We start from the raw sequence: 17,804 nt of genomic DNA, 5'->3' as shown, positions 1-17,804 counted from the left end.
TTAAATGATTCAAACTAACTAATTGATTTAATTTTATATCTGTAGAGAGTCACCTAAGAATTAGCAGGGGGAAAATCCATTTTTACTTGTTTTTAAACATAAGCACCAAAAATTGAATTATATTTCATTTACTGTATTAAAACTCTTCTACCAGTGGCAAGGTCCATTACCTGAAGGAAACATCCCACTCATCCCAAGATAATTTTTAAAATAACCCCACTCCCCCCAACAACCCACACACCCACCTCTCCTCTGTTAACCTCTCAGACCTTGGATATGTTTTGATATCACAAATAGGAGTGGAGAAAAGACACACCCTTGATGGAATCTGACAGCCACCTTAAATGATTTTAACCTAACACCAACTATGCTATGTATTGATGTCTGCAGGTTCACTGGACTCACACAGAGATCATACCTAACAATGTGACCCAGTACTCTGAACTTCTGCATTATACCTCCCACAACAGCTATCAAAGCATATGAAAATAGGCCTTTACCAAACCCACCATAACACATGTTGACTTTATTTCGTGCAAGAGTAAAGAGCTGGGCCTCTGTTTCATCACATGAATGGAACCTACATTGTTCCTCCTGTTCCCTAGGTTCAATAATCAGATAAATAAATCAGAAATAAATAGGGACCACAATCTTAATTTACCAGTCTAAGGACACTGGCTCAGATCTCAATGCTACATTGTCCAGTGCCTTTAATATCTCCAGCCAAATCTCATCAACCTAGGCAGCCTTGCATCTAATCTGTTTCTTATCACCATAGTAACCGCAGGAACAGATATGGATATTTTTCACAGGTTTAAGGATCTTCTCAAAGTGCTTTCTCCATCACTTAACAATCTCCCCAGCAGAGGCCACTACTGTCTCAAGCTTGCTTAACAGTGGAGTATCAGCGGTTAGAAAATCACTTTTATTCTTTTATTTATCTGCAGCAATGGTTTAACTGGGTCATGTCGGTTCTGGAGGGGATCCCAGTTTCACTGGGCATGATGCATATTTACACACATATTCACATTTGCAAATAACCTAGATCAAAATCTGATGTGCCAAAAATCCACAATGGCCATATTTTTATATGTTTATATACCAAAGCGTTTATTTAGAAACAATGAGTTCTTATAATGATTAAAAATAACCAATAATAATTAACCCCTATTTAACGTATTTATTAGCACCATAGAGCCTTTTAGTCCCAAATTTCCACTGATAATATATAATGATCCCTTTAATAATAAAAGCTGTCCCCATCTTCACACAGATCTTCAACAGATTACTGGAGCTGTGTCCCTGTCTGCTTCAAACGCACAGCCATCATCCCTTTCCCAAAGAAACCCAAGATAACACGACTTAACAACTATAAAACATGTGGCGCTGACCTCTGTCATTAAGATGATCGAAATACTGGTTCTGGCTTATCTGAGAGACTTCGCTAGACCCATAGAGACCCCCTACAGTTTGCTTATCGAGCAAATAGGACCATGAATGATGCAGTAAAGTTGGGACTGCATTACATCCTGCAACACCTGGATAAATCTTAGAACTTAGGTGAGGATACTGTTTGTAGACTTCAGTTCAGCCTTTAACACCATCATTCCAACACTCCTCCAGACCAAACTAATCCAGCTCTCTGTTTCTAGAAAGCTCTGTTTCTTCACCAGCTTTCTGACAGATAGGGAGCAGCTAGTGAGACTGGGCCCCAAACACCAGCACAACAAGGCACAAGAACACTTTCTACCCCAGACAATCTACCTCATGAACAGTTAAATGTTCCACCCATTATGCAATAACAATGTGCAATAATTTTACATTTATTTGTTACCACCTACGTCCTAGTACATCACTGCATCTAATTCTATTCTATTCTATTCTATTCTATCATCTATAACACAACTGTACATACAATTTATTTATTTTTAAATTTATTTTATTTATTTATTTTTGTCTATTTGTATTTACACACACACATATATATATATATATATATATATATATATATATATATATATATATATATATATATATTTCATTCTCATTTCATACCATTCTTTTTAATAAAGCTCTTTCTTATTCTGATTCTATGTTTTTAAGTAGACTTAGTCTGAGTGGGCGGAGTAAACAGTGTAAGCGGTGTGTGATTGGTCCATCAGCCTCCTTGCTTTTTTTTTTTTTTTCCTCTCTTCCGGTTGTCAGCATTGACCTCCCAAGATGGCGGCGATACGAGCTCTAGGTGTCCTGTCCAGACTTACAACAAGGGGAAGATACACACTTCTTTCAGGTATACACACTTTATAATCATAGACTCAGAGTTCTGCAGGATCCTTTCGCTTTTCGCTTTAAAACGCAATTCCTCAGGATTACAGTCAGGAAGCTAGAGAGCTAAAGTTCAGCTCCACTTTCCTGAATAACTAAATCTGTGACACCTTCATGTCCACCTTCGGGAAATATGTATAATGATTGGTATTATTACATGCATGTCATGAGTAGACTCATTTATTGACCTAATTACCAGTCTAAATGTAGCATGTTGGCTACCAGTCAGTTTCTAGGCCAGTGTAAGGAAATAAATAAATAAAAAAAAAAGTCATTTTTTTTTGCTTCTTCGTTCTGTTGTAGTAGAATCTGTAGCATTAGTGAATAAAATTTGCTTCTGTTTGCTAAAATGATGTTTTCTGGCCTGTTTCATAAAAATGTTTATTTTGGTTTTAAAAAATAATATATATATATATATATATATATATATATATATATATATATATATATATATTAAAATTAAAATTAAAATAATACCATTTTCTTTTTATATTTATTGTCTGAATGTTGTCTCTGTGTACTGGAAGCGTGTGCGTATAAGAACAGTTCTACTTTTTCATCATTAAAACAAAGTCATGAGTCGTGATGTAGAGTTTGGGAGGCATTTGGGTTAAAGGTCGTCCAGTCTGCGCTGTTTGTTTTAGCCCCGCCCACCGCCGTAGCGCCCCGCCCACCGCCACCATACCGCTGCCTTTTTTTTTTGCCTGTAAATCAACAATATACTATTACTGTAATATATTATTTAGTATTACTGTAATATATTATTTAGTCTCTCAACACAAACATTTCATAAATAAAAATGTATTCATTATTATTAATGCATGATTATTGCGTCATTTACCAAACTCTGATTTTAATGTACTTTTGTATCAAATAACTTTCAAATGCAATAAAAATAAATTCTTATACTTTGGCTTAAAATTATCTTAAAATTATCTAAAGTTTAACTTTATGTATTTTCTGTTTTTTTTGTTGTTTATTCAAAGGTACCATAGGAAGAGGTTTCAGCGTAGCACCGTGCTTAATGGGTAAATATTTTATTCTTAAAATAATTAACATGATTGTAATTAGTTCAGTTAATTCGATGTCAAGTACATTTAATTGGTATGTTAATTAATTATATATATATATATTTGCTGTCCAGGAATTTTGAACATTTTTTTGTCCATGTTTATTTAGCTCGTACACATGTCAGCTATGAGGTCAAGGGAGATGTGGCTGTTATTCGCATCAATGACCCAAATTCAAAGGTAAGTATTAGACCAGCTTTTATTAATATTAAATATAGGAATATCTGAAAGAGTTTTTTTTGTTTAACATTTGAAACATCATTCACGTTTGTGTTTATAGGTGAACACACTGTCAGTTACAATGCAAAATGAGATGGTCGAAGTCATTGATGAGGTTTGGGCCAACAATGCAGTTAGAAGTGCTGTACTGATCTCCTCTAAGCCTGGCTGCTTCATTGCTGGAGCCGATATCAAGTCAGTAACATGTTTGAACATAACACTGTAAGATTTAAATTGAAGGCCATAATATGGTGGTACCATATGGTGGTATACTACAGTGTATATTGCCAAAAGTGTGATGGTTTGTGGACACCAAACGGTCACACCCTTGTGAGGTTTTGAACATAGTACTTTTAGTTTTATTCCCACTTTGCTGTTATAATACCCTTCATTTTTCTGGGAAGGCTTCAAACTAGATTTTAGAGTTAGAGCTGTGGGAATTTTGTTCATTTGTTCATTCATACACTGATGGTGAGTCTGTGCAATTGGTGTTTCAGTTTGTTTCAAAGGTGTTCAGTAGGGTTAAGGTCAGGGCTCTGTTCAGACCACTTGTGTTTTCTCATGCTGTGTACAGGGGTATTGTCATAATGTACCAAGATTGGCCCATTAGTTCCAGTGAAGGGAACTTTTAATATTACAGCATACAAAAATATAATTGTGGGCTTACAACTTTGTGTAGGCAGTTTGGGGAAGAACCACATATAACTCTGATGGTCAGGTGTCTACAGACCTTTTGACTATATAGTGTATGTCACTGTTTAACTTTTTATCTCATTTTAAACAGCATGATAAAGGCAGGTAAGACTGCAGAGGAAGTAAGCAACCTCTCTCAGGAGGGGCAGAAGATGTTTCTCAAAATTGAGAATTCTCCAAAACCAATTGTTGCTGCCATCAATGGATCATGTCTTGGTGGGGGTCTGGAGGTACTGAAGAAAGATTTCTAGTGTTTTGTCTCACAAACACAAATTTAAGATTGTGAATATCCTCTGCACTGAATAATGCTAATATGTGATGGTGTGAATTACAGTATTCTAATGTTGTGCTTTAAAATAGATAGAATATATACATCCCTATTCTCTATTAATTATTTAATTATATTTTGTTTCTAAAAACCATGCTGATGGATCTCCCTGTACAACCTGCTTATTGCTTTGTAGTTTGCCATCGCCTGCCAGTACAGGGTGGCCACAAAGAGTAAAAAGACAGTTCTGGGCACTCCTGAGGTCATGCTGGGTCTTCTTCCTGGGGCTGGAGGAACACAAAGGCTTCCCAAAATGGTCTCTGATGACATAAATGCTCTAAAACATTATATCTTGTCTAACCAACAAGGTTAACAAATCTATGGTGTTTTTTTTTTTTTTTTAGGTCGGGTTGCCCAGTGCCTTTGACATGATGCTAACAGGAAGGAATATTCGTGCAGATAAAGCCAAAAAAATGGGGCTGGTTCACCAACTGGTTGACCCGCTTGGTAATAACCTATCTTTTGTTTGTGTTTCTAGAGTTTCCTTCTTTGAGTTGTTATAACCTTTACATTTTGAAATCAAACACAGGCCCTGGATTGAGGAACCCAGATGAGAGAACCATGGAATATTTGGAAGAAGTAGCAATAGACTGTGCTCGTGGAATTGCTGATAAGAGAATCCCACTCACTAGAGAAAAGGGTCTGATGCAAAGTATGTGTCCTATTTCAGTCCTTTTGGCTGTTTCAGTCTTAATAGTGCTGCTCAAATCTGATTACTCTGATGGTGTCGATTCATTTTCTATAACAGCAGCTCAGCATTTTGGCTGCAAGGAAAATCGTTACACTGATCAGCCAGAACATTAAAACACTGGCAGATGAAGTGAATAACACTGTTTTTCTTGTACCATGGCACCTGCCAAGGGATGGGATATTTAGGCAGAAAGTGAACGTTAAGTTTGTTAAGTTGATGTGTTGTAAACAGGAAAAATGAGGAAGCGTAAAGGATCTGAGTAACTTTGACATGGGCCAAATTGTGATGGCTGGGCCAAATTGTGAGGTGTTCCTGGTATACAGTTGTTAATACCTACCAAAAGTGGTCTTAGGAAGACTAACAGTGAAAGGGGTCATAGGGGCCAAAGTATCATTGATGCATGAGGAGCGAAGGCTAACATGTCTGGTCTGAACCGACATGAGAGGAACTACAGCACAAATTGCTGATAAAGTTAATGCTGGCTATAATCAAAGGGTGTAAGAACACACGTATGCCGTTTTGGTGTCGCAATGTTCTGGTTGGTCGGTGTAACTTGTGCTGAATTCTAAAACTTTTATAATTTCTGTAGTAAAAAATTTGAGGACTTATTGGACACTAATCTAAGGCACAAGTATTAGTTATGGAGAAAGTTTCAGTAGACATGTTTAACACTGAGTGTGAAAGCTCTGTAACTAGAAAAGTTATTAGATTGTGAGAGGATTCAGGACAGGAACCTTTACTCTTTTTGTTTTTCTGTAAACGACAAGATAATTTATTTTGTTTTATTAATGTAAAAAAAAAAACCAACAACTGTTAATAATAACAGTTACCATCTTAATTATGACTAGCCTATAACAAAATTGTCTTGCATATGTTCCGCAAAAAGAAATATAACTATAAATTAATAAAAAATTAAATATTTCATTAATACAAAATTGTAATCATTGTCAAATCGCTGGGGTATAAAAGGAAAAAAACAGACATACTGATATTGGAAAGTAAACCTTTGTTTATTCTGTATTTTTTTGTTCTGCAGAAATACAAGACTACGTTATGAGCTTTGCGTTTGTGCGTAATCAAATCTACAACACTGTGCAGAAAAAAGTCATGAAACAGACAAAAGGACTGTACCCTGCTCCCATGAAAATAATTGAGGTATGCTAAAGAGTTTTCTTTTCATGAATTGTTTTTGACACTTGATATAAATGAATAGCCTGTACCTGAAATTGAGACACACAAACATTATTTAACCATCCACTTACTCCCTCACAATTCTTCTCTGTAGTGTGTGAAGACTGGCATAGAGCAGGGTACTGATGCAGGATACCTTGCAGAGTCTCAGGTACATTAAATTCAGTGTACAATTTGGATTAATGATCTTAATTATAGTGCAAATTGAAATGATGAATTAACCTTATGTTTTTTTAGAATTTTGGGAAATTAGCAATGACCCTTGAATCGAATGCACTGATTGGGCTTTATCATGGCCAAGTAGCTTGCAAGAAGAACCGATTTGGAGTCCCTGAAAAGGAAGTGAAGTAAGTGCCATTTGCAAATTTTTGGATTAAGGTCATTACTGTTAAAGAGAAGATCTTAGCTTAAACTTTTCATTAATTTATTTTTGCCAATCCACTCTCTGTAGAACCCTGGCCATCTTGGGAGCAGGGCTGATGGGAGCAGGAATTGCCCAGGTCTCTGTGGATAAAGGAATTAACACCATTCTTAAGGATACCACTCTGGAGGGACTTAACCGAGGACAGCAGCAGGTTTACAAAGGGTGAGGTGAACTGAATTGTACTATTTTGTGGTAACACGTTTGTTTTCAAGGAAACCACATGCAACAGTATGCATTCTAATGTTCTGTTCACCCTGATTGTCCTCCACAGGTTAAATGACAAAACAAAGAAGAGGAGCATTACTTCATTTGAAAGGGACAGCATACTCTCCAACCTCACAGGACAGCTAGACTACAGTGGCTTCCAAAAGGCTGACATGGTCATTGAAGCTGTATTTGAGGATATTGCCATTAAACACAAAGTCATAAAAGAAGTCGAAGCTGTAAGTCAGAACTCTCGTTTTTTTTTTTCTTTTCAAATGTCAGACTAATGACTTGGCATCTAAATCTGTTCTGTATTTACATTATTTATTAAAAAAAAAAAAAGTGAAAAGTAATAGTGTCGCATAACTTGACAGTATATACATATTTTTTCGCTTCACCAGGCTGACAGTACGTTACCACATGTATATGATTTTGACTTTCCCTGTCAAATAGCTTCAAATGCTTAAATGCATTTCACATTTTAGTCAATTGTACATAACTCATAAAACTCCTGTTTCCCTTATGAAACCAAAGCTGGTAGTTAAATACTTCTATCACAAATAACCACTTTAATATTGAATGTCACCCAGTATGCACTGACACTTATTTTTTTTTATCCCAACAGGTCATTCCTCCCCACTGTATATTTGCCTCCAACACATCAGCTCTCCCAATCAAAGATATCGCAGCTGGCAGTAAACGACCAGAAAAGGTAAGTCAGTGTTTAGACCTGTTCTGGTGATTTTGAGATTGATCAGTTTTAAGCTGCCACTGACTACGATTAACCCCCGTCGTTCGTCTCAGGTCATTGGAATGCACTACTTTTCTCCAGTGGACAAGATGCAACTTTTGGAGATCATAACGACTGATAAAACCTCTAAGGATACCACTGCCTCTGCTGTAGCAGTTGGTCTGAAGCAAGGCAAAGTCATTATTGTGGTTGGGGTGAGTTGTTTGCTTCCATAAATAAAAACTTTAGCCTCTACTATGGCTTGTGTGTGAACCTTGCGAGTGTATCTGGACTGGTATTGTTAAATAGGAAGTAAAGGGAAAGGCCATGTTGATTAACATGGAGTATATCGGATGCCGTGGATTGCTCACATAGTGCTGTGTCATGTGATAACTGCAGTCATTCATGCGTTCGACAGACCTGAACACTTGTCTGACCTTCTAACTACTTTCAGAAGATGTAATGGCCCACCTGAACAGCCCTTTTATATTTTTTCTGCACAGTTCTATTGACTTTTCAATTTTGATTTCCACTTTAGGCAAATCAGGTCCTGTGTCAGTTATTGTGTTTTTCCCGGTATTCTATAGCACCCCTGTATCTTTCTTTGCCTTAATTTAACTGAAAAAAATATAGAAGTGATTTCAATCTTAGCAAGTTGTCTCATGTTCCTAAATCTTCTGCTATGTGTTTGTAATAAACACTAAGACTTTAATTGCAGGATGGACCTGGGTTTTATACCACTAGGTGCTTAGCGCCCATGTTAGCCGAAGCAGTCCGAGTGCTGCAGGTTTGTTTTCTTTTTCCATTAGTAATATACAAGTTATACATTATAACAATGATTATAAATAAGCCTTGTTCTACATCCTAAAAACACAGGAAGGTGTGGACCCCAAGAAGCTGGACTCTTTGACGACAGGCTTTGGCTTCCCAGTGGGTGCTGCTACTCTGGCTGATGAAGTGGGTATCGATGTCGCTGCTCACGTGGCAGAGGACCTGGGCAAAGCTTTCGGCTCAAGATTCGGTGGAGGAAATCCTGAGCTGCTGAAAACAATGGTGGAAAAAGGATTCAAAGGTAGGGGTAATCAAACCGTTTGACTTCTGCTTATTTGTGCAGCTAATTTTGATCAGTGTGTATGTGATTTGTGTTATTAGGCCGGAAATCTGGCAAAGGCTGCTATGTTTACCAAGCTGGAACTAAACGCAAAGATGTCAACCCAGAACTAAAGGACATTCTGGAGCATTATAAGATGTCTGCAAACCCTGCAGTGTAAGTGTTACTATGCAGGTGCATTATTGCTGTTGAAGCATTTCTGTAAGAACCCGAGCTCTTACTGTCTCTCTCCACACAGCTCCTCAGACTCAGACGTGCAGTACAGATTGGTGTCTCGCTTCGTGAACGAGGCTGTGTTGTGCCTGCAGGATGGCATCCTCTCTAATCCAGTGGAGGGAGATATTGGAGCAGTATTCGGCCTTGGTTTCCCCCCATGCCTTGGAGGTGAGAATCCTAGACATTACGGATTTAGATACATATAAACATAGTACTTTTATACAAATTGATTGTTATCCAGTCACTTTGTAGTGCTTTGTGTTTTTTTTTTAATTTGGATAATATGGCTCAGGTGTGTCTCTTCATGAAAGCAACAAATGGCATTGATGAAATACTCTATTCATATTATATCTAATATCTATTCATTAAATAAAGAATGAAAACACTGTAACTGGGTCATGTGCTGAATCCCTACAGTTTACTAATGAGTTATAAAATAATAACAAGCTGTGGCTACTTCACTTTAGTTACCAGTTTGTTCTGGGCATCACTTACATTATAGCAGCTAATATTTTATCGTCACTCCACTTCTTTTGAAGTTGCAGCTTGTTAATAAGAGACTGCAAAGACTAATGTCATAGTGTCATTCAGTTACTCACAATTAATCAACACTTTCTGACCAATCAGATATAGAGAACATAATGTTTTATTTTTACAGGTCCATTCCGCTTTGTGGACAGCTTCGGCGCAGACAAACTGGTGGAGAAGATGAAACGTTTCGAAGACGTGTACGGAAACCAGTTCACACCATGTGCACTTTTGCTTGAACATGCAAAGGATCCAAGCAAAAAATTTCACAACTGAACTCAATGTGCCAACAATGAATTGTCTTTGAATAGAAAACGTGCTGCACTCGAGGCTGTATGACAAGACCTCTTTTTGTTAATAAAACATAAAATAGTTCATGAGACCATGAGTAATATTAAAGTAATATTTTTACTGAATTGAAGAATGCGTTTGAGTTGTATTTCTAATTTAACATGTTTCATAGCTTTGTTTTTCTAATGCTTGGTAAAAAAAATGCTTCAGACTAGATTGGAGTTCATTACTGTAGAGGTTAAGTGACACCATAACTAGTCAATCATATCTTTTATTATCGTTCTATTATTCTTCAGTCAGAAGTATACAGCTTCTTTGTGTACTCATAAAGGACTTGATTTGGATGAATGAATATTAGCACTTACTTAGACCTGATATACTGAAGGCAAACACTCAGTGACAAAATAAACATCAAATGTTTAAACTTATCAGTGATGTGCTTTTCTTAAATATGTATTTTCTACTAAATATCTTCCAGGTCTCTAGTAAATATCAGTCTATTTTCCTGTGCAGCACTGTACAGCAAGTCATTTCTGTTCTCTGCTGTGCTCTATAAGGCATTACCTGTTGTATAGTTTGTTAAATCCTTTAATTAGTGCAGAAAGACCACTTCCTGTACTCCAACACAGCACAGCCCTTAATTTTGGCAACCCAAATAAATAAAACACAGTTCTGTTTTCGAAAAGTAAGTTTATTGCACTACGAAACTACCATCCAATACCCATAAATTTTAACTATACACAATTCTGTCAGCAGAAAAATGCCATGCTATTAAGTCTTCTAGTTCAAGAAACATTTTATTCAATGACTTTCCATTATTACAGAATCAATTATTCAAATGTAAACCAAGGTCAGTTCAAGGTCATAAAGGTGGACACTGGCCATCCTCAGTTTAGACCTTTAAAACACTACGTGTATGTATTTACTAGCCAAGCCACAGGTTTGATCCCATGTTTTGATTCAGAGCAGCCAATGTCCACCTTCACAACTAGTTTTCAAGTCATCTTGCTATGAACTAGTGTACTTAAATTCCACAGTAAAAAAGTGCTAAATATATAAGTAAGAAGTTATAATAATAAAGCTGTTAATTAGATTTAGAGAGAAAGCCAAGATGCACCAGTCAACACTTACTGAATACTAGTAATGCCTGTTTGGGAGAATATTAAGAAGAAATGTAGAAAAATCCACCCAAAAGATCAGTTAAAGGTGACAAAATTTCACTAATAACCAAACGATTTTACATGTTGAAATACCTGTATGGTTAGTATACATAAATCACTGCTTGGAAATACGAGTGTACTGAGAACTTCCCCACACCATCATCAAAAAAGTCCTGTGCAACCTCACAGCAATTGTCTATTAAATTCTAATTAAAAATTAATGCTGGAAAGGACAGGGAAGTGACGCATGCTTCACACTCCAACTTCCTAGAAAGGAACAAAAAAACCCCAAAGAGCAGCAATTTAAATAAACATGGTAATAGGCATTGATCGTTTCGTAAGCCTAAAATCACACATATCCCATAAAGACCTTTGCATCTGGGACTGACATGTTCAGCATATAGCCCCTAAAGTGCAGAATCTGACAGATCAAACAAAAGTGGGACTGAGCAGCATTTGTTCGTCAAACAAGTGCATAAAGTTACTTAGAACTCATCCTTAAAGGAAAATAACTCAGTACTTAGGAATCAAACAATTAGGGCTGAAGTGTTTTTTTTTTTTAATGTGATAACTTACACTGACTCTTTAGGCTAACTGCCATGTATGTTATTAATACAATAAAGAGCATGACGATAAAAGCCAGTCTTTACAGGCATTGTGCATGCGCTGGCTGTGTGAAAACATGACACTGTGGAATAACAGAACAGTCTTGGACAGTTTAAATTCGTTGCAGCGGGTCATAAGGCACAACCTTGAATGTTCTAAGGGGAAGTGTCACAAAACACTCATTCACAGTTCAGTAATTCAAACACTTTCTAAGAACTGTGCAATAAACTAAGCTCTCGTATTTCTAAACGGCATTAAGGCACAATCAGAATTCAGCATCACTTTGAAGGTTAAAAGTGTTGCGTGTCCCTTTTGTATTTCTCAATAAGTGTGGGATTATTTCACATGGTTTCCCTGTACACAGTGCTGTCATCAGATCGTCACTAAAAGTAACAAAAGTCCTGATTGATTGGATATTATTAAGGGAAATGGGTTTTAGGTCGGGTTTTTACATGGGTTGGATAGTTAAAGTACAGTGAAAAGTAAAGGTCTTGTCCAGCATAACGGGCATTTAGGATAACCTAGTTGTAAGAGATCGTATCTTGTGCATTGTAAATGGTGTGAGGTTTTTTGGAAGCAAAGCAGTGAAACCTCTATTCAACTGCAACACCTGAGCCCTCCTGCAGAGCTGCTTTTGTTGTTTATATCGACGTTTTCGTTAGTAGGCTCCTTTCCAGGGGTCTAGAGCAAAAAGAGAAAGCGTAGCGTACAGTGGTGAAAAACACAACCCTTAATTATTACCTTATTATGCCAACTTTACTAATATAAATGTGAATAATACTGCACACATTTAAACTGTATGCCTAACAAACTATATAGCCAAAGGTATGAAGACACTTGAGCATCACACCTATATGTGGACCTTCTCCAAGTTATTGTCATAAAGTTGGAGGAACACAATTGTACAGAATGCCTTTGTATGCTGTAGCATTAAAATTTCGCTTCAGTGGAACTGAGAGGCCCAAACCAATACCAGCATGACGATGCCCATGCAGCATTAGAACATAGCATGTTAAGGCTGGAGTAGAAAACCCAAGTATCCTGCACAGAGCCCGGACCTCAACGCCACTGAACACCTTAAAGGTGAACTGAAACACCGGCTGCACCCCAGACCTCCTCAACCAACATCAGTGCCTGATCTCACTAATGCTCTTATAGCTGATTGAAAACAAATCTCCAGAGACATGCGCCATAATCTAGTGGAAAGCCTTAATAGAAGAGTAGAAATGATTATAACAGCAAAAGGTCATTAAAAAAAGCATATATGGGTGTGATTGTCAGGTGTCTGTCTACTTCTGGCCATATAGAATAAGTTGGAATTTTCTGTTAAACACAAATCTTTTTTTTTCTTCTGAAACCGTTTGACAGACTGCTTTATAGGACTCACCTTTTGCAAAATGTCCTCAGCAAGCATGAGAAATGCTTGCTCAATGTTGATGTTCGCTTTTGCGCTCGTTTCAAAGAAGCGGATGTTGTGCTCTGCAGCAATCTGAATACGAACAAGAAAAAAAGAACAGGAGTAAGTAAATCTGAATCAAATCCCTAAAATTCACCCTTTAAGCCTCAGCTGTGCTAGGTGTATAGAAAACCCATGAAGAAAAAGATATTTATTCACTCATGGGAATTTACCTGCTCTCCCTTTGCTTTAGGCACCACACGCATGTTCTCCATATCGCACTTGTTACCAAGCAGCATTCTTTCCACATCCTCATTTGCATGCTAGGAGAATAAGTACAGTATACATTAAAAAATGTCGTCAGCATTAAAAACATTAAACAATTATGCTTGAAGAAAGAAAAAGCTTTGCATCTTTAATAAATTTATGCTCTTTCACCTCACTGTTTCTGCTGCATTATTTATACCTTGTATTTTATTATATTTCACAGTATTTGGATTTATTGATAGTACAGGGATGATGTATTTGGGTCTTCCGGACTGGGAGGGATTATCACAAAGTTTGTGATAAAAGACTATAAAAGACACAAAAGACTATAAAAATGTTATAATGGCTGATGCAAAAACATTTTTTTGATGTTGGAACTGAAAATGGTTTAGGACTCATTACTGCAGCCTACTATACACCTAAGATGACATAAACCATTATTCATCATGTAGTTCAATGGATACTAATGGATATTTTGACTTACTATTAGTTACAGTTACAGTTACTATAAATTTCAACTTTTAGATTATTATTGCTTTCATCATCAACAATACACCATTATCCTATTTGATTATTTAATCTGCCCCTTCATTTAAGCCAATTTAACATCTGGTCCTGCTTCCTACATGCTGTCATGTTATCAAAGTGGCCTTTACAGCAAAAATTTTTTGCTATTTGGGTTTTGGGCAAAAACACTACAAAATACAACACTCATGCTATTTTAGAGTGCATATACAACAGTACACATATGGTATTTCTGTTTTGAGCCTACAGCAGTAGCACACACTGAGTGCTGATTAAAACAGAAGTAAAAAATTCGCATTTATTAATAAACTTTATGTAAGCATATACTGTACAGTTGTAATGCAGGTTTAAAATTTTTTACATTTATCTGCACACTGTATTCACTAAATAAGTGCAAAAAGCACAGAATTTAATACGCCATGCTTACGGTGTGTAATGATCTTTATTCATAAATGTTATATTTACGTCACATGCTATGTGAGTCTAACTACACCAACAGAACCAGCCATTTGCTAGCATATTTTTGAGATGTAGGGTTAAGTGTCCTTGTGTGCATTAAACCAGTGTAGCAATCTAGGTTGGATGGAATAGCTGAGATGAGACATGCGAGATGTACACCTCCTGCCCCCAGCCCTCTCATTACAAGCAGTTAGAGCAGAGCATTACTCCAATTAAATGCTATTATTCCATATGTGATCTTATATTGAATTAAGATTTATTTTAATCTGTAAACAATAATTTATCTAGAATTCTGCTGCCTTTTATTTTTAAACTGTTATGCTTATAATGTCTACTTTGTTTAATGTTATAATGTTACCCCAGGGAAAAAAAAGTTTGTATCCTGAGCAACAGCATCATCTAGTGGAGTGTAAACCTTTCACCTACACGGCTGACAGCTAAAATGAAATCCTTACTTTCAGTCTGATGACAATTAGATGATTTTGCTTATACTGACAACTATGTTCTTATCTAGCTAAAAGCATAACAATTATATCAACTGTGTAATGTCACACTGTTGTAATGTTTGCCTTTTTCATCTCATAAAAATAAGTACATAATGTTCATGTAAAGCAATGTGGCAGTTCCCACTAGAGGAATCACCCTGAGGCACCATATTGCAAAAATATCAATTACATTATGTGAGATGACTGGGTTTCCATCAAGGAAGGTTTTACAGGTTATTGTGTAATTTCTTGAGCAATAACAGGCAGAGCCATTCCCCACAGAAATGCAAATGTACACTGAAAAATCTTACTAATCAACCCTCATGTTACCACATAAGATATACCTAGATGGACAAAATCCCACCTCCTCTATGTTCCGTAGCCATTTGCTGATGTTCTCAAAGCTTTTAGCGTTGGTAATGTCATACACCAGCAGGATCCCCATGGCTCCTCTGTAGTAAGAGGTTGTGATGGTGTGAAAGCGCTCCTGTCCAGCTGTGTCCCTGAAATGAAAGAATTACCATCACATAAGCCATCACAAGTTTATAAATCTGTATTTGTATTCAAAGTGAGCTTTTTTGTTGTTGACACACAAGACATCATCCAGTACTTATAACTTACCATATTTGAAGTTTGATCCTCTTGCCATTTAGTTCAAGGGTCTTGATTTTAAAATCTATTCCTGGAAAGTTACATTATAAAAGGTTACTACATAAACATGACTATTTTTTCATACTTTTTACATCTATTCCCTGTGTTTAAGACAGTTTTAAAGACAGTTTATAAACAGTGGAGGAGCTTTTAGGTTACTACGTGCTTTCTTAAGGTTAGCTAATAAATTAATTAACTGATTATGTATAAGATTCTTACCGATTGTTGAGATAAACGTGGTGTTAAACGCGTCATCCGAAAACCGAAACAACACACAGGTTTTGCCAACTCCCGAATCTCCAATAAGCAGAAGTTTAAAGAGCAAATCATAGGTCTTCTTGGCCATTTGGCATGTAGCTTTAAAGCTGACACTCCTTCAATAAACTAGTCTAAGCGAAAAGCAAGAGGTCCAACTTTCTGATACTCGAACTTAAATGAATATTTTCACAAACAGCAGCTCATACTAGCTAAGTTTGCTAATAAATATACAGCTTGCGAACTCCCTAACTGTCAAAGTTTCTTAGCTACAGTAGCTGCTATTAGCTATTAGCAACTAAATGGCACACGGCTCAGCGCGATTAAATTAACTTACTAGACAGCTTACCTACAACCTCATGACACGGGAACAATACGAAAAAAATTACAAACGTAAACGATGTTAAAGGGCAACGACAAAACCACGTATTTGCGTCTAAAACAGTTACGACTTTACGGAACTCGTCATACGCCACGGAAAAAAAGACGCCACTGCGCATGCGCAGACACTTTTGGCCGGGAGTATTAAACCCGATCCGTATCCTGCCCAATTTCCTCTGCGCATGCGCCTCATTGACGCGCATGCGTATATCTTATTACGTTTTACGACGCAGTTTCAGCTGCACCGAGCAAGTGTAAGCTTCTTAAATTACAGCTTTTATTTTGTCAATTTGTCAAGATGACTTATATGATAGGACCTATGCATTTAATAATAGATTTTGTTGTTACATTTTACAATGGGTTGAAAAAAAATATTCATAAAATGATATACATTATAAATAAATAAATAAAAATGTAATAAATAAATTGTGGCACCTATAACACATTATAGCCAACTATAGCGTCTAATCTCCTTGTGTTGTTAATGTCATTCACAGTAGTGTTTGTTTTGTTTTATTAAAGTCACAGTAGTGTTTGTTTTGTTTTATTAAAGTTTGAGGCTGAGGGACTCATTTGTGTCAGCTAGAGTTACAACAATATTTTGCTGTTATAATTTTGCACTATCAGGACAGAGTTAATCTCTCTGTGTGTCCATTTTACTCAAATAAAGAACCTTCTCAAGTGGGTAGTAGAAAACCAACATATATGGTTTAATTAAGCGGTAGTGAAGCTTTGTAATAAAATAAAAATCTTGCATAAGACTCTATACACAATGAGTCACTGAAGAATACTGCAAAGGTTTCATCACATTTCACAAAGAGTCAAGTATTTGTTTGTTCACAGTCCTATAATGGTGACACAAAGCTCAGTACCAGAACATTGTTGGAAATACTACACATTTCATGGTCTAAAAAAATCTAAATAAATTGTCTGACATTCAGATTATTACCTTTATTAATACAGAAGTGAACAGACTGTAGTCACTCACGTATGAATAGCACCAACAGCACCTGATCTGTTTGCACCACAACACTAGGCATGAATCAGTGACAGGCAGAGAGTAAACAACTACTGCGCATGCGCGGACATATTTGTGGGTCAAACATTCAGAATCAGCTTTAAACTGGTACTTTAAATATATATATATACTCACTCTCTCTCACTCATTTTCTACCGCTTATCCGAACTACCTCGGGTCACGGGGAGCCTGTGGCGTCAGCTCCCTCAGGCGTCATCGGGCATCAAGACAGGATACACCCTGGACGGAGTGCCAACCCATCGCAGGGCACACACACACACACTCTTATACTGTATATATATATATATATATATATATATATATATATATATATATATATATATATATATATATATATATATATTATATGCACTTGCACTGATTTGTCTATTTATGCCCATGTGTTCAAAATACATAAGACAAAATACATTTAAAATAGCTACTAAATAACAAAAAGTATTTTATATTAATCCTGTGTAGAATTATACTCTTTTGCATGTTCATTTTGTTTTGTTCCTTTGCATATTTATTTATTTATTTATCTATTTATTTATTTTATTATTTATTTATTTTTTTAAAT

At 36.4% G+C, this 17,804-nt stretch overlaps 2 protein-coding genes across 3 annotated transcripts; one reads left to right on the top strand and one right to left on the bottom strand.

The window, feature by feature from the left end:
• The first annotated feature begins 2,179 nt into the window (after nucleotides 1-2,179).
• Nucleotides 2,180-10,449, top strand: hadhab (hydroxyacyl-CoA dehydrogenase trifunctional multienzyme complex subunit alpha b). The gene is made up of 20 exons (XM_060879983.1): nucleotides 2,180-2,290; nucleotides 3,312-3,353; nucleotides 3,505-3,575; nucleotides 3,676-3,809; nucleotides 4,399-4,537; nucleotides 4,772-4,891; nucleotides 4,980-5,082; nucleotides 5,165-5,287; nucleotides 6,363-6,481; nucleotides 6,612-6,668; nucleotides 6,755-6,864; nucleotides 6,969-7,103; nucleotides 7,213-7,384; nucleotides 7,771-7,857; nucleotides 7,950-8,090; nucleotides 8,594-8,662; nucleotides 8,752-8,947; nucleotides 9,028-9,142; nucleotides 9,225-9,370; nucleotides 9,861-10,449. The coding sequence occupies exons 1-20, from the start codon at nucleotides 2,221-2,223 to the stop codon at nucleotides 10,004-10,006; spliced, it is 2,295 nt and encodes a 764-aa protein (XP_060735966.1). The 5' UTR covers nucleotides 2,180-2,220; the 3' UTR covers nucleotides 10,007-10,449.
• A 242-nt stretch (nucleotides 10,450-10,691) lies between these two features.
• Nucleotides 10,692-17,420, bottom strand: LOC132852658 (ras-related protein Rab-10-like). 2 transcript variants are annotated; one of them, XM_060879990.1, is made up of 7 exons: nucleotides 17,360-17,420; nucleotides 17,195-17,238; nucleotides 15,541-15,601; nucleotides 15,284-15,422; nucleotides 13,417-13,506; nucleotides 13,175-13,276; nucleotides 10,692-12,468 (listed from the first exon to the last, which is right to left on the bottom strand). In XM_060879990.1, exons 1-7 carry the CDS (start codon nucleotides 17,371-17,373, stop codon nucleotides 12,385-12,387), a joined length of 534 nt encoding a protein of 177 aa, XP_060735973.1. In that variant the 5' UTR covers nucleotides 17,374-17,420; the 3' UTR covers nucleotides 10,692-12,384. The 2 variants fall into 2 exon arrangements, with proteins under 2 accessions (XP_060735973.1, XP_060735972.1); XM_060879989.1 differs by lacking the exons at nucleotides 17,195-17,238; nucleotides 17,360-17,420 and adding an exon at nucleotides 15,790-16,506.
• Between the last annotated feature and the right edge of the window lie 384 nt (nucleotides 17,421-17,804).

The sequence above is a fragment of the Tachysurus vachellii genome, chromosome 10, assembly GCF_030014155.1.
Source record: "Tachysurus vachellii isolate PV-2020 chromosome 10, HZAU_Pvac_v1, whole genome shotgun sequence".
NCBI classification, from domain to species: Eukaryota; Metazoa; Chordata; class Actinopteri; order Siluriformes; family Bagridae; genus Tachysurus; species Tachysurus vachellii.
The sequence above is the reverse complement of the archived record's forward strand: the minus strand, read 5'-3'. Positions and strand labels throughout refer to the sequence as shown.

Excerpts from the sequence above, each read along its gene's own strand:
- hadhab (XM_060879983.1), top strand. The coding sequence starts at position 2,221 with ATGGCGGCGATACGAGCTCTAGGTGTCCTGTCCAGACTTACAACAAGG. Across the intron at positions 6,669-6,754 it reads GATACCTTGCAGAGTCTCAG|AATTTTGGGAAATTAGCAAT; the intron begins GTACATTAAATT and ends ATGTTTTTTTAG. Across the intron at positions 9,143-9,224 it reads ATGTCTGCAAACCCTGCAGT|CTCCTCAGACTCAGACGTGC; the intron begins GTAAGTGTTACT and ends CTCTCCACACAG.
- LOC132852658 (XM_060879989.1), bottom strand. The coding sequence starts at position 15,916 with ATGGCCAAGAAGACCTATGATTTGCTCTTTAAACTTCTGCTTATTGGA. Across the intron at positions 15,423-15,540 it reads AGGATCAAACTTCAAATATG|GGACACAGCTGGACAGGAGC; the intron begins GTAAGTTATAAG and ends CTTTCATTTCAG. Across the intron at positions 13,277-13,416 it reads CTAAAGCAAAGGGAGAGCAG|ATTGCTGCAGAGCACAACAT; the intron begins GTAAATTCCCAT and ends GTTCGTATTCAG.